The 27,317-nt window shown below is 37.8% G+C and overlaps 1 protein-coding gene across 5 annotated transcripts in view; it reads right to left on the minus strand.

Annotated features, from left to right (window-relative positions):
* Positions 1 to 27,317, minus strand: part of FBH1 (F-box DNA helicase 1) — an 80,206-nt gene that overhangs the window by 51,999 nt on the left and 890 nt on the right. For 3 of the 5 annotated variants that reach the window (XM_027858934.1, XM_027858936.1, XM_027858937.1), the window contains exons 2-6: positions 13,690 to 13,848; positions 7,663 to 8,225; positions 6,197 to 6,327; positions 4,917 to 5,052; positions 2,074 to 2,264 (exon numbers count right to left, since the gene is read on the minus strand). In XM_027858934.1, coding sequence (XP_027714735.1) covers positions 2,074 to 2,264; positions 4,917 to 5,052; positions 6,197 to 6,327; positions 7,663 to 8,225; positions 13,690 to 13,848 — 1,180 coding nt within the window. The remainder of the gene's footprint in view (positions 1 to 2,073; positions 2,265 to 4,916; positions 5,053 to 6,196; positions 6,328 to 7,662; positions 8,226 to 13,689; positions 13,849 to 27,317) is intronic. The other 2 variants (XM_027858938.1, XM_027858939.1) reach the window with 1 other exon arrangement.

Below are 27,317 nucleotides of genomic sequence, written 5' to 3' on the forward strand. Positions count from 1 at the left end.
ACCCATCAATTTGAGAATGGCTGACCAAATTATGGTATGTTGTATGGGATGAAAAACTATCATACTGTAACAAATAATGAATGGGATGGTTTCAGATAAACCTGGGAGAACCTATTTGAACTGATGCAGAGTAAAGTAAGCATAACTAAGAACTTTATACAAAATAACAATACTGTAAAGACAATCAACTTTAAAAGACTTAAGAACTCTAATCATCACAATGACCAATCACAATTCCAAAGGCCTCTTCAGAAGTGATGGCATAGATGAGACACAATTGTTTTGGACATGTTCAATGTGAGATTTTTTGCATTTATGTTATAAGGCTTTGCTTTGTGGTTTTTTCACTTTCTCAACTAGACGGAAGAGATGAGTTGGGAAGGAAAAGAGAAGTGAGGAAGAGAAGGCAATTTTTCAAAAAAAATTTTAACTAAAAAAAGAATGTAACATACATTTTCAGACATGAAATGCACTGAATTGTTTTGCTTGATTATACTTATTTGGTAAAATGGAGGAGGTGGTTCTGGGGAGAAGGGGAGTCAGTAGGTAGTGACAGAGGTACAAAAAAAAGGCATCCATAAAATATTTTTTTTTAAAGAAAGCAAAACAGTTAAGAAGGAAATACAAACAGGATAATTTTTTTTAGTACAACATTAAATTTGATACACACTTAAAAAAAACTGTCACAGAAGTTCCCAGTAATTTTATTTAACTCCTTCATGTACTGAGATTAAGATTGATCCTTCTAGCATTTTTTATTGATCCTTTTTACAATTGATTTTGTCCTGTAATTGCTTTTATCCTGCTTAAGTCATAGTTCTCTGTCTCTGAACTTAGTTCAGAATTTAGCTGGCCTGTAATGGGTTAATTCTAGGAATCCAGCTCTCCTACTAATCACTGAGCTCTTCTTGCCTCAAGGAATTTTGCTAATCTTGGGGAATGTGTATGAAAGAAAGGGAGTCAGGTCAGATATTTTTACTCTATCAAGCTATCAAAAGTCTCAGCCATTATCCTGTACCTAGACTCAAACAAAGAGCATTTCTTAGTTTCGTGAGAGAAGGGGGGTCATTGCTAGCCCCCTTTACCAAAAATCCAATTAATCATATTATTCCCTGCACTTCAGCTCTATAAACAATCATACTGCCCTTAATTCCATTATGTCACCTGCCATGTTCCATACTCCCCAAAACCTATAAAAGGGGAGCTGTCCTTTTGCTCTGGTCACATTTACTGATAGGTAGCATGATCATGCTAATAAATGTTATCTTGTGCAGAGATCTGCCTCCCTTTTGTTAAATCTCAAAATCGACAGTACTGAAATGTCCACATTTAATGTATGATAAGCTTATAATTTTACAAAATGCAAATTTTAAGAAAGAAATGAGTGAATAGTAAGGAAAGAGAGGCAGTGAGTATAAAATAATTTTTTTTCCCCCAGAAGTCTGGCAGTGAAGGGATAATATAGGTTAAAACACAGCTTAAGGAGATAGCATCATCAAGTGAAGATTTTTTAAGGGTTGGGTAGACCTAAGCATATCTGAAGGTACAAAATACGAGACAGTAGATAGAGAAAGAATGAAAATGGAAAAAGACATGTAATGATCTTATAGCAGTGAAAAATATTATTTTTCCATTTACAGATAGCTGTATAACCTGAAAGAGATTTGGCCAAGTCACATAACAAGAGTTAGAACTAGGACTTGTGCTTCAATCTTTGGACTAATGTCCTGTGCACTATTCTACAGTGAAAAGAAAAATCTTTTAAAATCTCCTTAGGAATCTGATGTTCCAATTCCATCTCCATGTTTAAAGAAGCTTTCTAGGGCAGCTAGGTTGTGCAGGATAGAACACTGGCCCTGGAGTCAGGAGAACCTGAGTTCAAATCCAGCTTCAGACACATAACACTAGCTGTGTGACTCTGGGCAAGTCACTTAACACCAAAAAAAAAAAAAAAAAAAAAGGAGAAGGCTTCCACTAAATGAAAGATAAGGTTGAAAAATTTCAAATGTACAAACTTGGTTTTCTCAGCTAAAGAAATTAGTCCCCCTATCCCCTTTCCTTTTTTTGTTTTACCTGTTGCTAATCTTAATCCCCTTCTCTCTCATGGCATGCAGCAGTACCGCCATACAGTACAGGGTCTCAGTGATGTCTAATATGGTCACTGGGGAAGTGGGTCTCTTGAAACAGGATAACAGCCTCTGAATGTCACTCATAGTGCTGGAGAGAAGTATGATCGTTGCTATTAAGGCCCATACACTGATACCCTGTGGAACAGAGAACAAGAGAGGGAAAAAAGGATACAGGCTGCATTTAACAAAAGCCAAGTTAGTCAATCTATACCTTAAAGCAGTGTTAGGTTGGTGTGCTACCCATCAGCCACCAACCAATTTTACAAACTCTCTGTGTTAAAGACAAAATGGTCCTATCTCAACAAAGCCATGAAAGAAATAGGTGTTTCGTCCAATGACAGTTTTCAATTCTGAAACTGCATTTCCTCTTCTTTTCAAGCCTGACTTTAGTGGTACAATGGATTGCTGCTTTCATGTTTTTATGTGTCCACAGGACATTATTTCTTTGGTTACTTTATTTCAGCATAAGACCTTTGGGACCTTTGGATAAGAGGTCCAGTCTAGTACAATCAAGTAAACAATTACTGAGTGCCTATTGTGTGCCCACACAACAGAGGCAGTTAGGTGGTACAGTAGATTGAGTGCCAGGCTTGGAGTCAGAAGATTCACCTTCCTGAGTTCAAATCTGGCCTCAGATACTGACTAGGTCTGTAACCCTGGGCAAGTCACTTAACCCTGTTTGCCTCAGTTTTCTCATCTATAAAATGATCTGAAGAAGGAAATAGCAAACAGCAAACCACTCCAGTATTTCTACCAACAAAACCCCAAAATGTGCTCACAAAGAGTCAGACATGCCTGAAAATGACTGAACAACAATAACATTTTGTGTCCAATTAATTTCAACAAGCATTTATGGGTCTACTATAAGCCAGGCATCAGGGATAAAAATCTTCGCCTTCAAGTAACTTATAGATTCAGGCAACATAGGAAAGAAATAAGCATTATACAGTACCTGTTAGAAGCCAGGGACAGTGCTAAGTGCTTTACAAATATTATCCCATTTGATCCTCACAACAATAAGGTAAGTGCTGCTGCTTTTTTTTTACAGTTTGAGAAAACTAAAGCAAACAGTTTTAAGTGATTCGCCCAGGGCCACACAGCTAGAAAGTGTCTGAGGCCAAATTTCAACTCAGGTCTTCCTAACTCCAGGCTTAGCACTTTATCCACTGCACCACCTAGCTACCTCATATGAAAGAAGTATAACACAGGTGCCTTATAAGGAAGTTAAAATCGATTATTCTGTCACATTAAATTGTAAGCTCTTCATTACGGAGACAACGTTCAACAAATTAAAATAAAAGTTTATTAACATAAAATTATATGCCAAGAACTGAGGTACTCTGGAGGAGACAGAAATTTACATGAAGCATGTTCCCTCATTATTTATTTATCACACACATAGAAAAATAACCATTAGTACCTTTTCTCATTAAGATTCTTTTTTCTTTTTTTTTTTTTTTGCAAGGCAATTGGCTAGTAAGTGTCAAGTGTCTGGTGTGAGACCTCATTTGAATTCACATTCTCCTGACTCCAGGGCTGGTGCTCTATCCACTGCGACACCTAGCTGCCCCAATTAAGATTCTTCTTAAACAAAGGACAGAAAGATACTTGCAGACACAGCAACCAACTCACCGGAAAGCATTATTTTATGTTAACACTACTAAAAAGTCTCTCTGCTAAAGAATATACTCCCTGAACTAACTACTGGGTACCACCCAAAATTTCTTTCATAAAAATAACAGAGTTAACAATATGGTAGATTTTTCCACTCTAAGGCTAGTTGTGTGTAATTTCACAATTACACTTGAGAATACATTTCTAATTCAAATCAGAGAACCATAGGAACACAACTAGGCATGCTAAAATCTATTGTCATTCACTGTATGATCTAGGGCAATCAACTTAATTCAGAGAACACACATATCCCAGAAGCAGTAAGTGTTTTAGAACTAGAAAGAACCTTCTTCTAGTTCTTCTAGAGTTTGTCTAGTCCAAACTCCTCATTTTACAGATGAAAAAGCATAGGCCAAGAAAGGTTAAATGACTTACCCAATATCACACAGAAGATAAATTATCTGTAAACTGTCAACCAAGTCCATTAACTCTGGGTCTACTAGAGTCTGTAAAATCAGCTGGAAAAGGAAATGGCACACCACTCAAGGTATCTTTGCCAAGAGAAAAGCCCAAGAAGGGTCACAAAGAGTCGGACATGACTGAAATGACTGAACAAAAAAACTCTAGAGATTGAATGGTCTTCTCCCAACTCAACCCAAAGACAAAATGTTTTCTACTCACGGGCTTCATTTCTGGAACTTCTTTTACATTCCCTCTCAAATTACAAATGTAGCCCTGAAAGTCTTCAGGGACAAGTAGCAAAACTGAAACTCCGGCCTTTCAAATAACTGGAGCTCTCCAACAACTAAACAGATGTAATGATGTAATGAGTTCTCTATCACCACAGAATCAAGGATTCAAGCAGAGGTTAGATGAGTATCTGTCAGAGGTGCTACAGAAGGGATTCTGGCATTAGATTAAGGCACTATTAGAGAGTCTATTAGACTTCAACTCTAAAGTGCTATCATTCTACGGTCTCTCATTGTTTCACTGGGACATAGAGAAAACCAACTTCTAGATTATAGTATCAAAAACTTATCAAATTCAGGAAAGAAAGGTTTTGTAAAAGTACAAGGTAGTTTTAAGCAGAATTCATTCCCCAATATATACTCTTCTCTTTCAGAGAAAGCAATACCATCTTCCCCTATAACTCCCCAGAGTCCCTTTACATACCCCAGGAGCACTGTACAAATCAAGCATCTTGTGACGAAGGCATGCCTCTGCCTGAGGAAAGAGAGGATGATCCTTCAGGCAATACCTTGCCTCCTCAGGATTGACATGCTGAACATATTTGGTACCCACTGTGTATCTGGAGGACAGCCAAAAAACAGGGTTAATAAAACAGATGGTCATGAATGCCTGTTGAACAAACACAAGCCTGCCAGAAAATTTTTTAGTAATTATTCTAATTCTAAGTACTTTTGCTTAGAAAAAATCAGGACAGAAATTGAATCTGCCCTTACAAATCTCTCTCATACAAGGCATTTTGAAGTTACAACTTATAATATTCTCAGAGAGAAAATTCCACAACATAAAGCATAGTTACAGAGCTTAGGTGAAAGTTCTCTCAACATTTTGCTTCCATAAACAGAACAACTGCCACAACTCTTGACACATGCTGAACAATCATTTTCCTAAAACTCTCTGTAATCAATTTTTCAAAAGTATTCTTTCATCCCGAACAGAGGTCAACTAAAGAAACACTTCAGTTAATTTGAATTAAACAAAGACTTCTTCATTTCCTTAGTCTGATCATTACCTTAATCCAGTTATAGAGAAAAGGAGTACTATTCCTCTGTGAATTAATCAAGAGTCCCTCTATCTTGGAAATCACTACCCTAATTCTACCTTTAGAGTGAACAGAGATCCTTCCTGAACTTTGACTTAGTTTTAGAAATGGCTTAGAAAGATTAAGTATGAACCCCAAGAGATAGGAGATGACACTCCACCTCAGTCCTTTGCAGAGGTGGAAGATTCATGGGTGTGGAACACTGAATGTATTTTCAGATTTCACCAATTGGTTTTACTGATTTTTTTTCTCTTCTGCTTTCTTTAAAGAAAAAAAATTATTTGTTCTAGAGAACGGCTCTTAGGGAGCTAGGGGGAGAAATCCTGGAATAAATTTTTGTAATGTAAAAACAAAATAAATCAATAAAATTTTATTTTAAAAAAAAAAGAAGAAATGTAACTTTTAAAGACAATATTAAAAAGTTCTTCTGACTAGGATATGATTAAGTAATGGCAAGGTTTTTTTTCAGTCAGGTAATTCTGAAAAGGACTTCAGATTGAAGTACTCTCCCAATACACTTTGTAATATATAGTCTAAAATGGAAGGAGGTGGAAGAGGAGAGTATGCTTCTTTGGTTTATAGGACTTTCTGCATCGTGTTGGTTTGACTGTAGAATAGACTAGTCCAAGATCCCATTTTCCCCTGACATATCTCAGGAACGCACCGTATCAGGTTTAGCATACACAGGTTCTCCTCTTTTGATATGGCATAGTTCAAAAGGATATTTTCCACTTCACTGACAGCTTGTGCCTCATTCATCAGGTAACGATGGTACAGCTTTTTCCAAGGAATAAACTGTGAGACAGGGAATTTAAAGGTGACAAGAGAGCTCAGGACATCATAAGATAACCTACAGCTTAAGCCACAAGTAGAGAATGACTTCCCCATTACTAAATAGTCAGGAGACCTGATTCTAAACCTGGTATCCCCTCAAACTTCCTGTATAATCTTGGATAAGTCCTCACTGTGTCCTCATTACCTCAGTTTCCCAATCGGTAAAATGGGGAAATGGACCTGAGGCTCCTGGGACTACCAACAAAGACAAAATGAGAGACATGAAAGTTTCTGAAAGCAAAAACATTGTGTGGAAACAAGGCATTATTATTTTTCTTTTCTTTTTTTTAAATTGTATTTTTATTTTCAGTTCCAAATTTTCTCCCTTCCTCCACTCCCTTTCCCACCCATTCAGAAGGTAAGAAATATGATACCCATTATACATATAAAGTCATGCAAAATACATTTCCATATCAGCCATATGCATTGTTATTTTCATCCATGAAAATGCCTAACAGAAGATGAAAAGTGTTAGTTCTAGGCTACATTTTTTAAGAGGTAAGTGCAGAGCATGGACATCTTCTCAAAAAGCAGTCAGAGCTGAATGAAGAATTATCTCAAAAGGCCACTTCTTTCCTGATGAATTACATGACTCACACCAATTCAAAGTACCAGATTTAGAGGGTCAAAGAAATATAACACAAAATAATACTAATATTTTGAGCCAGAAAGAGCTCTTAGAAGCCAAAATTGCAAGGATGGCAAAAGTCCTATTCCTCAAGAATCTTAAAGCCAAGTTATTTTCCCTCAAATCCTTTGTGCTTTGTAACAATTCATCAAATTCACTTTCTTCCATCTTGAAACCTGTTCCTTGACTTTTAAATTTCTACATACATGAAGCTAGTATAATCTTTGTTTTGGATCCAGTCCCAAAGGTTACCATATGTGAGATATAAATTTGGCAAAATATCCTACAAGCCTTTGTCAGAGGCCAGGCAAAGCTAATCAAGTTACAGAACAGAATACAAAGTTACAAGAAATCTAATACCAATGTAAGAAATTCCATACTAATCTAGATTAATTGTTTATTAAGATTGGTTTGCTGAATCACAGAGTAGGATCTACAAATCTTTCATGGAGTGTACAGGCTGCCTCTCTGGCATCAATCTCAAAAAATAGCCCCCAAATAGAGACTAAGCCACTCCAATACTAAAAAAGAAAAGCACAAATCTCAGTAACAAGGGTCCTGCCTGAAAAGCAACCAATGGAAAAAGAATTTTCTGGCGACACTCCATCATATGCTTTTTAAGAAAAACACAGTTTCTTTCATTTCATGTCTACAGGCACCCTACTTACCAGTGGATCATTGATAATCTCCCTCCAAAGGTGGCACACCAGGATTAGGCTCTTATAGAGATCTTCCATAGGGATGAAACCAAAAATGTGTCTTAGGACTTCACTTGGAAGACTACAAATGTGGCTCTGGGGCTCTTGACTGGGCAAGTTTCCAAGAAGCCCATAATAAGGGTCAGGTTCAGGACCATTTTCCTCATCTTCTTGCTTAATTTGTCCAGGGTCCATTGGAACCTGGAATAAACAATTCATTTCCCATTTCATTTCCCCAAGATCTGTGGATTGGTCCTTGAGGTTTTTCTTAGCAACACTACCACACTGGCTTCTTCCTGTGACTTGGTTTCCTTCCTGGTCAAAGGAAAGACATCGCTTCCTAGATGTCACAACAGATCCCAAAGAGGATACTTTAGATTCCCTTTCGTGTTCTTGAGGCAAAGCACAAGCAAAGGCCATTTCGTCAGCAGCAGCATTATGTTCATTAGTAGAGCCACTTTGGGCCATGTCACTGGAGCATGATCGTTGACCAACTGGGAAGAAATCAATCACTCCTCTCTGAAATCCTCGTGCTGCATGGAGAAACCAAGAAAGAAGCAAATTAAATGAATGATGACTATCATTCTATTTCTGAACATCTACAGACATTTAATGCTCAACATAAATTTAACTACTAATTATCCATGTTAATGGAAAAGATTAGAAGATAGATTAGAACTGACTGACTATGGAAAACAATAAATCCATGTCATTTATATTTGACGTTAGGTACAGGAGGGCACATTCTGAGACGCAAACAGAACTAGTCACTCAATCAATAGCCATTTTTTAAGTCAGTCAATTAGTCAACAAAATGCTTATTATGTGGCAGGCACTCTCCTAGACCCTGAGGATACAAAGACAAAAATTAAACAGTCTTTAAAGAGGAGGCATTTGACCTGAGGTATACATGAGTGAGGAATCAATATCCACTGGGCACCACTATGTGGTTTGGTACTGTATACTGTACCATACTAAGGAACATTTAAATAAGTACTCAATAACGTGATGCAAACTGAGCACTTGAGTGCTGAAGAGAAAAAAGAATAAATAATACAGTCACATTCATACATTTAGAGCTACATATATTCAAGACCTGAGTCCTTTTTGACTTATTCCTGTTGTAGGAAACTCATGTCTTAGTGGGTCTTCCATGAAGAAAAGGTCTAGCATTACTATGGTTCAGAAAAGCACACTGGCTCCTTGTTAAACATTAAAATAGTTAAGATGTAATGAACAGGTGGAGGTGCAGCCAAGATGAAGGGATAAGAAGGGGTGTGGAGCTACCCTCCACAAAACTCCTTTAAATAGAGAATATGCAATAAACTGAATCCCGCTGGGGAAATCCAGAAAAAGGCCAGTCAATCAATTGTTCATCCAAGTTCAGCATACAGATTCAGAGAGGGAGACATTATGAACACTGGGGTCAGGCCAGGAGTATGCTGCCTATGAAACACTCCAGTGCACCACAGCAATGCAGACCCGTACTCCACCAGACTCATAGCACAACAATACAACAGGGACAGATGCCAACTGGCAACTCTGACACCCACTACTCATTTCTGAGTTACAAACCCAGGGTAGATTGAGGAGACCTGTACAGAAGAGTGGGATTCTTGGGGAGGTGGTGCCCAGGGCTGTGTTTAGAGAGAGAAATGCCAACAGTGACAGCATCAGCAGTGTGGCTCATACCACAGACTCAAAGGCTTATATCCAGCATTTAGCCCAGACTGCAAGGAGGAATCCCACACTGTAGAGAGGAATCCTAGACCAAAGAGGAGCCCATAATTCTGCTACACAGAACCAATAAATCTTTCTAGCTGGCTGATAAGGGCAGTGTCCAGCAACAGTCTACTCTTGCACAGATCCACACCCAGATCAAAAAATTGCAGAGCTCAAATCACAGGGGCAGCAATCACTTTGCACTCAGATACTCTGGAAGCACTGAAAGCTTGTAGGTCTCCAGACTGCCTCTGAGACCAAAGAAAAACACAGCATTCAATACTCTAAAAAACAACAACAGAACCAGCCCAGATCTTCCCTCCAGAAGTGCTGCAGAGTTCAGCTCTAACATCAAGTCTGAAGTTAGGAAGAATGAGCAAATAAAAAAAGGAATCTCTCAATAAACCCAAAGACCCCAGCTTCTGGGATAAGAACTCACTATCTGACAAAAACTGCTGGGAAAACTGGAAAACAGTATGACAGAAACTAGGCATAGACCAAAATCTTACACCATATACCAAAATAAAGTCAAAAGAGGTACATGATTTAGATATAAAGACTGATACTATAAGCAAACTGGGATTTACCTGTCAGATTTACAGAGAACAAAATAATTTATGACCAAACAAGAGATAGAGAATATTAGGAAATACAAAATGGATAATTTTGATTACATTAAATTGATTAAGTTTTTGCACAAACAAAGCCAATGCAACCAAGATTAGGAGGGAAGCAGAAAACTGGAAAAGAATTTTTATAACCAGTGTCTCAGATAAGGGCCTCATTTCTAAAACAAGTCAAATTCATAAAAATTCGAAATCATTCCCCAATTGATAAACAGTCGAAGGACATGAACAGGGAGTTTTCAGATGAAGAAATTAAAGATATCTATAGTAGTATGAAAACATGCTCTAAAACACTATTGATTAGAGAAGTGCAAATCAAAATGACTCTGAGGTACTACATCACACCTATCAAATTGGCTAACATGACAAAACAGGAAAATGATAAATGTTGGAGATGATGTAGGAAAACTGGAATACTAATGCATTGTTGGTGGAGTTATGAACTGATCCAACCATTCTGGAGAGCAATTTGGAACTATGCTCAAAGGGCTATAAAAATGTGCATATCTTTTGACTCAGCAATACCACTTCTTGGGCTGTATCCCAAAGTGATCATAAAAATGGGAAAAGGACCCACATGAACAAAAATATTTATAGCAACTCTTTCTGTGGTGGCAAAGAATTAGAAACTAAGAGGATGCCCATCAACTAGGGAATGGCTGAACAAGTTGCAGTATATGAATGTAATGAAATACTACTGTGCTATAAGAAATGATGAGCAAGCAGACTTCAGAAAAACCTGGAAAGACTTATATAGATTGATGCTGAGTGAAGTGAGCAGAACCAGAAGAACGCTGTACACAGTAACAGCCACATTGTGCAATGACTAACTTTGATAGATTTAGCTCTTCTCAGCAATACAAGGATTTAAGACATTTCCAAAAGTTTCATGATTGAAAATGCATCAAATCAAAGCATACTATCTGCTCTTTTTTTCTTTGTTTTGTTTCTTCTTTCTTATGGTTCCTCTGATTGCTTCTAATTCTTCTTTAAAACATGACTAATGTGAAAATATGTTTAATAGGAATGTATATGTAGAGCCTATATCAGATTGCATGCTGTCTTGGGGAGGGAGTAAGGCTAGATAATGAGGCAAAGACTGGACTCCTTTACCTAATCAAAAAAAAAAAAAAATCAATCTGGAACAGGAAGACCTTCAGGGTTTCTGGCTAAAACAGAAACAACTGCTATTTACATTCACTGTGAGCCGTCAGGGCCCAAACAATGACTACTAAGTAAGGCTTTGGCTGGGACCTATTGTTGGTCAATCAATGAGAGTCACAGTGATTTCAGTTTAAGGCATGATCCTTAAGAAATCTAGTCAGTAAATCCCAAGATATCTTGTGAGGTTTCAGTGATCAAAATTTATATTCCTTTGGACAGAGTGCCTGCAGGTATGGGTATGATACCCTATGTGGGACAGAGGGCTAAGGAGGAAAAGAAGTAACGGGAAGGGAAAGGGAAAAGAGGAAGAAAGGAGTTGTTTTGTCCAACTGGAACTGACCATTTGGGTCCCCAGTGGAGGAGCTTGTATTACAGGTTGTTGTTAGTCCTTCTCAAAGAGAACCATGTTCTAAAAGAGGACCATGATATCAGGAAGATGATATCATAACTTGCAAGTGAACTGGATTTAAGTGAGGAAGGGCTGTGCAAAGTCATCAGCCTTACTTTCTCATCCAGAGCCATCTGAGTCCAGTGACAAGATACAGATCAGGACAAGTGGAGATGTCTCTAAGATAATGTATGTAAAAAACTGAAACTTTAATGTATTTTATAAATCCAAGTTTTTCCTTAAAAAGCACAGATGGTAATTATTTCAGTTTAGGGAAAGATCAACATAGCCAAGACCTATTGACAGAAAATTTCACTAAGGAGATGGGCCTTGGACTAGTTCTTAAAAGTCAGGTAGGATCAGGCTGATGGGGAATAGGAATGAAAGCAGTACAGGGTAACAGCATAAACAAAAGTAGAAACGATTTAGGCATATTCAAAGGACAATGGACAGCAACTTGGCTGGAGCAAAGGGTCTTCTCTTAACACTTTGAGAATATAGACCTGGAAAGGACCTGAAAAATAATGTAATCTAATCCTCTCCCTCCTCATCTCTGCCTCCAGCTTCCTTCCAGATCCAGCTAAACATCTCTATATCTCCCATCTCTACAGAAGCCTTTCGTGATCCCTCTTAATGCCATTACTTTTCCTCTGAGACTATTCAATCTCATTTGTTTTCATGTTGTTTTCATGTTGTTTGCCCCATGAGACTGTGAGCTTTTTAAAGGCAGGGACTCTCTTTTGTCTTTCTTTGTATCCCAAGGGCTTAGTACAGTGCCTGGCACATAGCAGGCATTTAATAAATGCTTAATAATTGACTAATTATAATAGCCAGCATATCTAATGGTGCTTTAAAGTTTGCAAAGAGCTTACATTATCTCATTTGATCTTCACAACCCTGAGATAGGTGTAATTATTATCCCCATTTTACAGAAGAGGAAACTGAGGCAAGCAGAAGTTAAATGACTTGCCCAGAATCAAACAGCAGTACCTATCTGAGGCAGGATTTGAACTCAGATTTACTTAACTCCAGTGCTTTCTCCACTGCTCCACTAACTGTCTCAACATTATACATTACACTTGTTATTATAGAATCAAAGAAGGGTTTGCCCAAGGTCACACAGTACAGAAGAGATGAGATTCAAATCCAGCTGACTTTCCATTATGTCATATGTTTGAGACTAGAAGAAAATCAAAGCTGAATAATTGAGTAAGGCCAGGATGAGGAATGATTCTTGAACGATGAAGGCGCACGATAATATTATTGCACGATAATATTATTATTTTAAGAAGATTAATCTGGCTCCAACACACAGAATACACTGAAAATGAAATAGAAAAGGTTGCTGAGAACAGTTGGGAGGTTATCACAATAGACTAACCATGAGGTGATACAGGCCTACACTAAATTAAATTAGTTGCTGTATGAATGAAGAAAAACATTTTGGAAGAATGAATCATACTTAACAGCCTGGCAGTTAAAGGAGATGAAAGAGTGTGATAACTGTAAACTTTATATAATTTGATATTATATGTTGTAATGATAAAATTCCAGTATGAAGTCACTTAGGCTAAATAGTTCTGATGCCAATAAAGGAAGTGACCTTGAGAACTTCTCTATCACATCTGCGTCTGATTAGGAATGCTCCTCTCACATCTGACACAAATTACCTGTTTCCAACTAAGCCTAGTCTTAATTTCACCACCTGAACCCCAACTCTGAACATGTTTCCTCCCTAATATGTATCCCTCCCCCTCCTCATGCTAAATGAGTTTCTTACATCCATCGTGACAAACCTCTATTTATATTGATGTAGAGTATGTGCATATGCTTTGTTTGCTTGCCGCACTGCATAATCATAAAGTCCTTGTTTGTATCAGCTTCCTGAATACCAATTTCCTGTAAATTCCCCAATCTAGGTCTTTGCTGTAATTCAAATTTATTTATTTCTTTATTTTTGCTATAGGCCAAATAAAGCAAAGAGCATTCTAGAGTTTCAGTCTGAAAGAATGGTCAAACTGATGTGTGTTCTCCTGTCTCATTAAAGTTAAATTAGATTTCTTACATCCTCTTTTAGTTTTTAAAGTACAAATATACCTCTGTTTCCTTTTTTTGGTTTAGGATAGAGTCTCCAGTTCAGATCTCTACTTGTCCACCTTCGACTTAAGGGCTGGGTCAGAGAAAATGAGCCTTCCCTGCTTTGCGCCAAGTGTTTGCAGTCAATGGCTGTGAGTTGTATCCGTTTAAACTGTTTCACTGAGAGCAAAAAGAATAAAAGAATGGTATATTTATTAGTTATCACTAACTCAGCAAGCTAGTCAGGAAAAAGCAATCAAATCTCAGTTATCCAGTAGCTAATTATCCAGTTTGTGATTTGTCTTAGCCCTTTTCCTCCCTCTTTTGGCCATCTGGTTTCTAAGCATTACTTCCCTTCAAGAAAGAGCTGAGAGATGGCAAGATGAAGATAGCTGACTTTGTCATTTATTGTTATAATACTACTGGTAAATAATGTCGTTCCTAAGGCCAAAATGTATTCTCCTATCTTTCCCTTGTTAAATTCCTGTCTTCTTAAAAAAATAAGGGAGTTAAACTAGATGACCTCTGAGATCTCTCACAGCTCTAGATCTCTGATCCTCAAAACAAATAATTCTATAAATGCTAATCACGTCTGTCAGGACATGCAATGTTTCATGTCCATTGTTCCCTCCCTTTGCAAAGAGAGGTGGATGCATTTCTCATTTCTTTGGCCAAATTTGGTCATTACAATTAAACAGCATTCATTTTCTTTTTTTGTTCTTTCCATTTATATCAGTGATTCTTAATCTGGGCTCTGAGGGTTTGTTTGTTTGTTTGTTTTATTTTGGAGGCAATCAGGATTAAGTGATTTGCCCAGGGTCACATTTAATTTTATTTTGTTAACTGCTTTTCAATAACTGATTTCCTTTGTAATCCTATGTATTTCATTTTACATATTTAAAAAACATTCTCAGAAGGGACCCATAGCTTTTACTAGACTGCCAAAGAAGTCCCACGACACAAAAATCTTAAGAATTCCTGACTTATGGTTTCCTACCCATCTTTTAAAATCCAACCGAAATGTCACCTCTTGGAAAAAACCTTTCCTAACTATAACATTTTCCATCAGGGCTCCACAAAACACTTTGCTTTACAACTCTGTAATGTACTTACTATGTATTATTTGGTAGTCATGTTATGTGTGTATATGCCATATTACTCTACTAGGCTGTAAGTTCCATAAGAGGTGGAACCATCTTTATTGAAACTTTGCTTCTCCCCCAACATTTAACATAATACTATGTACAAAGCATAATCTACTAAATGTTTGCTGGATTGAATTAAATTGGGGTTAGCCATTAGCTAAAATGAACTTTTAAAAATTGTTCATGGATTTTCATTATCTATTTTATTTTCATTACCATAAACTCAAGAATTTATTGATAAGTATTAAAAATGAACCAACTCATAATCATCTTTACATAACCTACTCAGATCCTTCTATGTTAGCAAAAGCAAAAGTAATGAACAAGATTCTGGAGACTCTAAATCGAATGAAAGGTAGAGCTATATCTTATGTTTCTTTGTGTTTCCTCAGACACTAACATAGTACCTTGTACAAAGTACTCAATAAATACTTGTTCATTGAATGGTGAGCTTTGGGAGTATACATCATGATATTCTACTCTTTCCCTACAGGGCCTGACTAGGAGAGTTAAGACCATAAAAAAAAAAAAGGAAGTGTTATGGTATATAATCTTGCTCTAGACATTTTGTGTTCATGAAGATTCTAAATAATTATCAATCTAGCAAACACTAGAAGAACATAACGTATTCTTGAAACAAACAAAAATTTGACTGGTTACATACAAATTTAAACTGTAAAGTGATGTTCTCTATGCCTAGGGCAATTTCAATAGCCATTTGCCTTCAGTCCCCTGTGAACCATAGTTCTAAAATCAAACTGGAATCTTTAAATGCTACAAAAGTAGGAAATAGTTGTTGTTTTTTTAAGTTCGTGGGTTTAAAGAAATTTCTTTCTACAGCAATGAATTAATTTTATCCATAGGATACAAATTAGCTGTAAATCACACAATTAACAGGTAGAAATATGGATAATGTGGTAATAAGCAAATTACCTGTAGAGTCACAGGATCATAGACTTAGAGCTGACAGGAACCTTAAAGGACATCTAGTTCAACCCTCTCATTTTAGAGAAAAGGAAACTGAAGCCCAGAGGTTAAGTGACTTGTCCAAGGTCACAGAGGTACTAATATAAGTGTTTTGCACCCAAGTTCTCTGACCCTAAATCCAGTGTTCTTTCTACTATTTCACAATGCCTCAGTTAGCTACAAGTTCAGTTAAAACAAATGTAAATTTACTACAGTACAAATATTATGACAAGATTTATGAAATGAATAACCTGTCCAAGGTTTCTTTAAGCTCTAAAATTTTGATTATCTAATTCTAAAAGTCCAAAGAAAAAAAGCACAACTTTCATCTAATGAATAAAACAGATAACTACAGTTGCCAAAAATAACTAATACTATGCAATAGTGGTTAATTCATTCATTCAGATCAGCAGTCAATTAAGAAATACATCTATCAGCTAAAGCCCAGAAATAAAAAGGAGAAAATCAGGCTGGATTGGACTGGGGAAACCATGCAGGACTTTAAATGATTCCAGGCTGTTCCCTAACACACAAGAAAAAAAAATCTTTTTAACAATAAAATAACTGGAAATTATTAAACACCATGATCTCAATAAAGGTCAAAACTTTGGGTGTGCCAGGGGTTGTGCTAGTAGGTGAGGATATAAATACAAATAATACAACAACCCCTAAGCTCTCAATGGGAAAGAAAACTAGTAAATATATGAGTAAAGTACTACCCCTTTCACATATAAACAGTTCGCTGGCTGAAGTGTGCATAAAAGGAATTTCTTCGTTAAAAAAAAATGAAACCAACTTGCAAAACAGGGGTTCTTGGACTTGATCTAAAAAAAATTTGATAACCATATTTCAATATAAATGGGTTCTTCTGTAATCCTATGTATTTTAAAACATTATACTGATAAGTCCATAGATTTCACTAGAGTGCCAAAGGGGTTCATAAGACAAAAAAGATTAAGGAACGTAAGCCATAGCCCAAACAGTTTGGTTGTGAAAAGCGGCAGAAAAAGAATTTCTGTGTAAAACAAACTAATTAAATCCACTTGTGAGTAAAGTTTCTCCAATAAGATGTAAAAAGAGACACAGATTGCCCAAAGGACCAGGTAGAGGACTGCGTCTCAGATAATTGTACTGAGAGGACCTGTTTGAGGATTAAGAAATGACTGAGTCTGTGGGATTTTGTGGTCCTACTCATTTGCATATAATGGTGGGAGTTTTTTTTAAGTGTTAGAAGTTGGGACAGCTTGGTGGCATAGTGGATAGAGCACCAGCCCTGAGGTCAGGAGGACCTGAGTTCAGATATGACCTTAGACACTAGCTGTATGACCCTGGGCAAGTCACTTAACCCCAACTGCTTCGAGATACTGATTACTGATAAAAGAGGTAAATCAAATAACTGTTTGTTGTCTATAGGAAGATTACCGTTGGGTTTGTCTGACAAAAAGATAGATTTTGTTAGTTTTACCTGATAAGAAAAGGACTGAGGCAATGGAAGTGAAAAAGCCAGTTTCCAAAAGGTTGAATTAATTAAGAAGGCACCAACAAAGTCAGATTGTTTTTCTGGGAGCCTGCTGAATGGTTGGAAGCCACCACTTTACAGGCTGACTGAAGCAAAGGCTGGAGCAGGTGCTGGGAAGTTCACTGGACAACTGCTAAAGTCGGCTGCACTTTGAGCTATTACCCTCCATCTAGAGTTTGAGAGGTGAAACCTCTCAGAGTGGCTTGAGGGAAAAACAAAGGAGGAATGGCAGGCTGTGAAACTGAGTAAAGAATTGGTTGAGCATGTCTATATTGTTCAGAGAGCCAAGCTAAGAAGTTTTGCTATTAGCCTTCCTTTTTCGTTTAAAAAAAAAAAAAGAAGAAATTAAATGGGACAGCTAGATGGTGCAGTGGATAGAGCACTGAACCTAGAGTCAGGAGGACCTGAGTTCAAATTTGACCTGTGTGACCCTGGGCAAGTCACCTAACCCCATTGCCTAGACAAAAAAAAAAAAAAAAAGGATATTATTAAACAAAATGGAATCATACTGAGTGACAGGCTGGTGAGGCTTGTCTCCATCGGTCAGTCAACCTGAGAAAAGTCTGCAATTCTCTAGCTTAAGGAAACTATATGTCACTACAATAGCATGTCTTTCTCAGGACCCTGTGACTGTGCATTAAAAATTCATCACTGCTTCATTAACTCAAGAGCAGAAGAGGAACAAATATGCCTCACAGAAGAGAAGAAAACCAGAAGGGGAGCAGCTAACAGAGAAGAGGCTTTCTGTAGAGCAAATTGTTCCTACGGCAACCAAGGACATCAAGGCCTACAGTAATAGAGTTTTGTTAACCCAAATACATGAACTTTCCTACTCATGCACCTCCCTGCTAGATTTCTAAAAATGCACACCCATTCAACATCCAAGGATGAGAGAAATACTATGTGGATTGGGCAGTGTGACCCAAGTTTATGGGTGTATTTAATGTTTCTGCACTTGCTTTATGTTAATTAACTATATGTTATTATTTTTGCTTTTCCTTATCCTTAAATGTTTTATTTGTATTCATGGTGTCATAGTTACTATGTAAATTGGCAATTCTCTAGCTTAAGCTTAAATTCTCTAAACTACATATCATTACAATATTTTAACATTTTATCAGCACCCTGGTTAAGGACAACTGAGTTAAAAGAACTTGTCACTCCTTCAGTAACTCAAAAGCAAAAGAGGAACAAATATGCTAAAGTGGTTAATAATGTTGTTGTTGTTTGTCCTTCATTCTTGAAAGAGGACCAGGATATCAGGAAGGTGATGCCATGACTTGCAAGTGAATTGGATTTAAGTGAAGGAGGGCTGTGTAAAGTCCAGTAGCAAGATCTAGATCAGGATGACTGAAGATGGCCCCCAGTGAATAACGTATCTTTCCCACAAAAGGGTACATCAGGACTTGAAATAAGTTCTAGTTGTAGCCCTGTCATTCTGACTTTTCTCTGGTAACCCTTGATGTGCTGGTGTGAGGGGAAGTTTAGATAAAGAAGCCACAGGGGCTATAAATGATAAAGAGGATAAACAAAAAGAACATATGCTAGTTAAATAAAAGAGAAGTGGCACAGTGGAGAGAGTGCCAGGCCTGCAGTCAGAAAGACCTCCTGAGTTCAAATCTGGTCTCAGTTGCTTATTAGTTGTGTGACTCTGGGCAAGTCATTTATCCCTGTTTGCCTCAGTTTCTTCATCTGTAAAATGAACTAGAGAAGGAAATGACAAACCACTCCAGTAGCTTTGCCAAGAAAACCCCAAGTGGGGTCACAAAAGACTTGGACACGACTGAAACAACTGAACAACAAAAGTTAACTGAAAGGAGAGTTAGGGAGGGAGTGCAGTAGCAGTTGTGTAGAAGATGGTGCTTAAAATGCACCCTGAAGTGAGGGAGTTTATGAAGTAGAGGTGATGAGTACATTTCAGGGATGAGAGAATCTATGCAAAGGCATGGGAATGAGAGGTAGAGCACCAAGTGGGAAGAACAGAGAGAAGGCCAGTTTGGTTGGACTGCAGAATGCAGGAAAGGGAATAATATATCATATGGCTAGGAAGGTGGGTTAGGACCATGCTGCACAGGGATTTAAACGCCAAATGGAGAAGTTTTATGTGTTATCTTAGATATAACATAGAGCAACTGGAGTTTAGCAAGTGGTAGAGTGACATGACCAGATATATATTTTAGGAAAATCATTTTTGCAGCTGCGTGAATGACAGCTAGTAAAGAGAAAAGATGAAGGCCTAAACTAGGGTGGTGGTGATAGGAATAGAGAATAGAGGATAAACTTGGGAGATGTTAAAGACTTAGAAATAACAAGATTTGTCAACTGACTGAATATGTAAGGGTAAAGAGAAGTCAAGGATAATAATAGTAAGGTTGAAAACCTGAGAGATGCGATGGTGGTACTCACAGCAGAAATGAGGAAGTTTGGAAGTTAAGATTGGGGATTATGGGGAGGGCAAACCGGGACATGAGTGTGGAAGATAATAAGTTGTCTTGTACGTGTTCAGTTTGAGAAGTCTATAGGACATCTGGTTTGAAATATCAAACATGCAGTTGGGAACGTGGGATTAGATTTCAGGGAGTGAGACTGAGGCTAGCTATGTAGAACTGGGAGTTATCTTCAAAGAAATGAAAATTAAAACTATGACAAACAGCTCTATTTATATAATCACATGCACAATCTAAATTCATGTTTGTTTTTCCATACTGAAGGTAAACTTCTTTAGAGCCTGATGTGTGGTTTGTTTTTATTTTTAAACATTATAAGGATTAATTTTTTTTTCTATAGGACTTCTTGCAAAGATAGTGACATGAAAAGTGCCAAACAAAGCCCAGTTACTACAAGAAACATTCAAGTAAAGATGAAAAAGACTCAAGATAAGAGACATATTTAATAAAATCAGCAAACTTGTCCATTCAGTCCTGAACTACAAAAGAAGATTCTATGAATGTTCTGACTGGGTGTGTAAGGTAGCATGAAGATACTGTGGTATCTGGTAAATAAGGCCTAAAGTCAATGGGATCTCAACCCAGGCCTGCTGGAGTTACAGTAAGAGATAATGTCAACTCCTAACAGGTGACTGTTAAGAGAATGGTAGAGGTACTCAGAATCACATTCAGCACAGTGCCGAGCATGTAGTAGGCACTTAATAAGTGTTTATTGACTGACATGCAATATAAGGCCCTTAGACCTAGTGTAACCTCTCATATCCATCTAGGCTACATCAAGGAACAAAGTCAGTTCCCAGAAAGTGCCTGCCCACAGTGACAAAGATGGAGCAGAGGTACCCAGTATGCTTCAGATCCTGAAGTCACCAGGAATTGAATCTTGGCATCCAACAACCAGCTGGGCCCTGTTGGGTCACACCAGTGGACAAAGCCAACTCCTGAAAGGAGTACATAAAAAAGGAAATCGTCAGCATTTCTACATATTACCAACCAAGTAGAGCAGCAAGAGCTAAAAAGAGAAATTCCATTTAGAATAACTGTAGGGGATCTACCTGCCAAGAAAACTCAGAAACTATATAAATACAACTACAAAACACTTTTCATACAAATAAAGTTAGATCTAAATAACTGGAGAAATATTAATTGCTCATGGGTAGGCCAAGAAAATATAATAAAAATGACAATTCTACCTAAATTAATTGACTTATTCAGTGCCATACCAATTAAATTACCAAAAAAAAAAAAATTGATACAGCTACAAAAAAAGGTAATCAAATTCATCTACAAGAACAAAAAGTCTAGAATATCGAGGGAATCAATGAAAAACAATGTGAAAGAAGGTAGTCTAGCCATATCAGATCTCATACTGTAATACAAAGTGGTAATCTTCAAAATAATCTGGTACTGGCTAAGAAATAGAGCAGTGGATCAGTGGAATACTGATATACAATAAATGACCATAGTAATCTAATGTCTGATAAACCCAAAGATCCAAGCTTTTGGGACAAGAATTCACTATTTAACAAGGCTGCTGGGAAAACTGGAAAACAGTTTGGCAGAAACGAGGTACAGACAAATGTCTTACAGTATATACCAAGATAAGGTCAAAATAGGTCCATGATTTTAACAAAAAGCAAAAAAGCACAGAACATTTTACCTGTCATATCTATGGACAAGGGAAGAATTATGACCAAACAAAAGCTAGAGAGCATTACAATATGTAAAATGGATAATTCTGATTATATTAAATTTTCAAAGTTTTGCACAAACAAAACTAATGCAGCCAACATTAGAAAGCAGGAAACTGAGGAAAAAATTTTACAGCCATGTTTTTCTGATAGAGGCCTCACTTCTCAAATATATAGAGAACTGAGTCAAATTTATAAGAACGTGGGGCAGCTAGGTGGTGCAGTGGATAGAGCTCTGGCTCTGAAGTCAGGAAGACCTGAGTTCAAATCCGGTCTCAGACACTTGACACGTACTGGCTGTGTGACCCTGGGCAAGTCACTTAACCCCAACTGCCTAAAAATGAAAAATTTAAAATTAAAAAAAAAAAAAAAAGAATGTGAACCATTCCCTAATTGGTAAAAGGTCAAAGGATGTGGAACAGTTTTCTGAAGAAATCAAAGTTATGTAGTGATACGAAAAAGTGCTCTAAATCACTAATGATTAGAGAAATGTAAATTAAAACAACTCTGAGGTACCACCTAATACCTATCAGATCGGCTAAGATGACAGAAAAGGAAAATGACAAAATGTTGGAGGGGATGTGGAAAAATTGGGACACTAATGCACTGTTGGTAGAATTCTGAACTGATCCAACCATTTTGGAGAGTAATTTGGAACCATGCATAAAGCGCTACAAAACTGCATGCGCTTTGCCCCAGCAATATCACTACTAGGTCTATATCCCAGAGGTCAAAGGAAAATGAAAAGGACCTATATGTACAAACATATTTATAGCAGGTCTTTTTGTGGCAGCAAAGAATCGGAAACTGACATCCATCAACTGGGGAATGGCTGAACAAGCTGTGGTATATGATTCTGATGGACTATCATTATGGTGTAACAAATGATGAGCAGGATGGTTTCAGAAAAACCTAGGAAGACTTATATGAACTGATGCAAAGTAACGTGACTACAACCAGGAAAACATTGTACACAGTTAACAGCAATATTGTAGGATGATCAACTGTGAGTAACTGAGCTCTTCTCAGCAATCCGATCCAAGACAATTCCAAAGGATTTATGATGAAAAATACTATCCACCTCCAGGGAAAGAACTGATGGAGCCAGAATACAGATTGCAGCATACTTTTTTTAACCTTATTTTTCTTGGGTTTTTTGGTTTATTTTCTTTTGCAACATGGATAACATGGAAATGTTTTGTATGACCACCACATGTATTACTTAGTCGTTTCAGTGGTGTACAACTCTGTGACCTTATTTGGGGTTTTCTTGGTAAAGATATTGGAGTAGTTTACCATTTCCTTCTCCAGTTCATTTTACAGATGTGGAAACTAAGGCAAACAGGGTTAAGTGACTTGCCAGGGTCACAAAGACACATAGTGTCTGAGGACAGATTTGAACTCAGGTCCTCCTGACTGGCACTCTATCCACTGGGCCACCTAGCTGCTACTGCACATGTACAATCTTTATCAAATTACTTGCTTTCTCAAGAAAGTGGGACGGAGGGGCAGCTAGGTGGCACAGTGAACAGAGCACCTGCCCTGGAGTCAGGAGGACCTGAGTTCAAATCTGGCCTCAGACACATAACATTTACTAGCTGTGTGACTCTGGGCAAGTCACTTAAGCCCAATTGCCTTGCCCCCCACCCCCCACCCCCCAAAAAAAAGGTGGGAGGGAGAGAGAGAATTTGGGACTCAAAATTTTAAAAAGCAAATGTTAAAAATTGTTCTAACATGTAATTGAGTAAAAAAATTTTTTAAAAGAAAAAATATACCTTTAAGAGAATGTTCCTTCATGAATCCTGTACACAATTTACTGATCCTTGACCATACCCTATGCTTTCCTGCCTTTGATCATCCTGTTCCCTAGAATGGTATGCCTTCCTCCCCACTCACACCCCTCAAAAAAACAAAACAAAACAAAAAACAAACAAAAAAACCACGTCAACTTCAGCTTTCAAATTCCTAGCCTAACTTTCAAGGCCCAACTCAAATGTGACTTGTAACATGAACCCTTCCCTGAACCCATAGGCAAAAAGCAATCTCTCCCTCTTACAAATTTCCAAAGCACTCTGTACTTTTCACTGAACTTTCAAATTCTACCTTCCATTATTTATTTGTATACATGTCTTCTTTTTTTAAAACAGATTATAAACAACTTGAAGCCATGACCTGTTACACAATAACAAACTTATAAAATGTCAAAATTGGAATGGACTTTAAGATATCCATTTAAAACTCTTTTAAATCCTTTTATTCATATATATAAGAAAAATGTGTTCCAAAGCAATTAAGTGACATAACAAGGTCACCTGGCCAGTAAGTGTCAGATCTAGGTAGAGAACTCAGATTTTCATGCCTCTTCATTCAGAGTTTCACCATGCTCTGTTTTATTAGTAGTGGTGAAGATGACATAGTGGATCAGAAGCTAGTCTCAAAACCAATAAGACCGCCACTCAAGTCCCACCTCTGACACACAGTGGCCACATAGTTTTAGGTAAGTCATTTACCCTTTTGGTACTCTGGGCAATTCTCTAAGTCTCTAAGGTAAAGAGAATGTATCAGGAGATGATGTTTCCTCATCTGGGAATTCCTTATACCAATGAAATCACAAATCCAGTCCTTAATTCCTTATCCCAATGTTACTGCTAGCAATAATAATACAAATTCACATTTATATAACATTTTGAAGTTTTATTCATCTTTGCATCTCTCCTAGTGCTGAGAAGAATGACTTACTTATAGCTGATGCTCAATAAATATTTATTAAATTGACATGAATTAACACATTTGCATAAGCAGAAAACAGTTTATTGAGGAGGATGTATACACAAGTCAGCAAAATTTTGATGGAGGAGGAAGGGACGGGGCTTCAGGAGGCTTGAATCTGAAGCACAAGGAACTACTGCTCAAGGAGTCAGGCCCAGAGCAGCTGTCAAAGGGTGGGGCTTCTAGATATTATGAAGAAACAACACAAGACATGTGGGGATGGAGACTGTTAAAAAACTATCTTTACGGAAGCTCTGTGGCATAATGGAAGAACTAGACTGGGAATATGGAGTCCCAACTCTGCCACTAACTACCATTTTAGCCAAATCATTTCCCCTCTGAGTTTGTCTACAAAATGAGAAAACTAGATTGCTGCTGTTCAGTAGTTGCTGAATCTCCATGGCCCTATTTGGGGTTTTCTTGGCAAAGATACTGGAATGGTCTGTCGTTTCCTTCTCCAGCTCATTTTACAGATGAGGATAAGCCAACAGGGTTGAATGACTTGCGGAGGGTCACACAGCTAGTGTCTGAGGCCAGATTTGAAGTCTTCCTGACTTCAGTCTATCTAGCTGCCCAAAAAATTAGATGAGATGACCTCAAAAGTCCCATCCACAAAGTCCCTATGATTACTTTACTTTACAGTGGCTCTTTAAAATGGCAATAATAGTAATAACCTATTGATTTCCACATGCACTATCTTGTTGGTTCTTCATTAATCTGTGAGGTAAACAGAGCTGGTTATAATTTTCCCCTTTTCTCCACATAAAGTTTAACTTTATGAGAAATAATACTACCACAATGACACAGTTAGTTGTTGGTAAAGCCTAGGTCTCTTAGTTCAGTACTCTTTCATTACACCCACACCAATTCTTCCTTAATTTTTACTTCTATACAGATAACAGCAAGCATTTACATAGCACTTTTAAGATTTGTACATGCTATTTCATGTGATCCTCACAACCACCCTATAAGGTTGGTGTAATTATTATCCTCATTTTACAGATGAGAAAACCAAGGCTCAGATTAAGTGACTTGCTCAGGGTCACAAAACTTATAAGTTATCTGGTGTACAATTTGAACTCAGATCTTTCTGACTCCAAATCCTGGACTCACAACCACTTTACCACCTAGCAATGATTCCTGGGTCTACTGCACCCAGTCACAGCTTCTCTCCTGAGCATATCAACCACCTATTTGACATTTTGAACTAGATGTTTCATAGGCATATGTTGAACTCAGCATATCTAAAAAGAACTCATTATCTTACTCCTCCACCTAAATTAATCATTCTTACAAACTTCCAATTCCTATGGAGTATACTGTCAATTTCCCAGCACCCTTCCCTTACTCCCTCACCCCATCTAGCTAATCAGATGCCAAATCTTCTCTTTCCAAAATACCTCCTGGCTAAGTCCCCAATTTCCTACTTGTACAGCCACCACCCTAGTTCAAGTTCTCCCCACCTCTATCCTCAACAAATGCAAAAACCACCAGTAAGTCTCCCTGCCTCAATTCTTTCCCCACTCTAATCCATCTTTCACACAGCTACCAACGTAATTTCTCCTAAAGAGCAGGGCTGCCTGTATCACCCTACCCCTCAACTCAATAAACCCTTTGGATCAAATAATAAACTCCTTTTGGCATTTAAACATCTTCTCAATCTGGCCCCTTCCTATCTTTCCTGCCTTCTCACATATCACTTCCCTACGTACATTCTAGCTATACTGCCTTTTTGCTCCAAGAACACACTTTTCCTTTCTCTGTGCCTTTGCATTATCTCCCATGACTAGAATGCTCTCCCTCCTCACTTCGAACTTTTAGTATACCTTCCTTCAAGATTCAGCTCAAATACCACCTTCTGCAAAAGGCCTTTCCTCTTCTGTCACCCTGTCTGCTAGTTCTTTCCCTTCTAAGATTACCCTCCTTTTAGATAGGCAACAAGCATTTATTAAGCACCTATCATGTGACTCTAATAAATGCTGGGGGAACCCTTCAGGAACTTACATTCTAATGAGGAAATACATAAAAGGGACCACTAAAAATAGGGAAGGGAGGTACCCAACAGGAGCATGGTGGCTAAATATGGAGAAGGTAGGATGGCTGATCCCCAAAAATGGAAGTTTGAGGAAGAACTCACCAACAACAGCTCTGTGTATGTGTATGTACATGTTGTCTCTCCATTAGAATATGGAAGAATTAGATTATAATAGAATTTTTAATATATATATGTATTTAGGATATATATAATAATACACATAATTAGAATATAAGAATACAAGAGAAATAAGCTCCTTGAGGACAGAGATTGTTTTTACTGTTCTTTTGTATCCCCAGTACTTATTACAGTGCCTAGTATATAGTTAAATGCTCAATAGGAGCCTATAGTTGCCAGGCATGATGTGGAGGGCAGGAGAGAAGAGAAGGTAAGATGTGATAGAAGAGACTGCAGTTGAACTAGGGCTTGAAGGAAAAGAATGGATGTTAACAGGCAGAGTGGGAGGAAAGGTCTTTCCTGGAAGTAGGGGTTCAGTATGGGTAAAGATACAGCGGGAGGTGGTAAGAAAAGTCCAGTCTATGGAAAGGAAATATCTTGAAAACAAAACAAAACCCTAGAAAGGTAAGTTAGAAGCAGATAGCAAATCAGCTTGAATGTCATGCTGAAGCATTTGTATTCTATTCAGTAGGCAATGAATGAATGAATGATCAAAGGTTTTTGAAAGGAAGGAGGCAAAGGAGTTTTTTTTTTTTAAAACTAAGATGATGAAAGGAGTAAGTATCCAACCAGAATCACAATGTAGAAACTGGAAAATTGAACTCAGACCTCTCCCAATCTTATTTCACCCACTCTATATCAAATTTTGAGAAATTACTATTGGTGGGCTGCCTCCTTGACCACAGCAACTTATTCTCAAGTGTCTTCTCTCCCTCTGTCGCCTGCCTGCCTTCCTTCCCTCCTCTTCCCTCTCAATTCCCTCTCTCTCAGGTAATAAGAAATGGAGCTGGAGAAAGGGAACCTCCGAGAAACCCCTTGGAAGAGGGAGAGAAGCACAGGCAGAAGACACCACCACACAGAAGTGGAAAGCAGAGCTGCTCGGCACACCAGCCGCGTCTCTGT

The sequence above is a fragment of the Vombatus ursinus genome, unplaced genomic scaffold (genome assembly GCF_900497805.2).
Source record: "Vombatus ursinus unplaced genomic scaffold, bare-nosed wombat genome assembly UNPS02013950.1, whole genome shotgun sequence".
NCBI lineage: Eukaryota > Metazoa > Chordata > Mammalia > Diprotodontia > Vombatidae > Vombatus > Vombatus ursinus.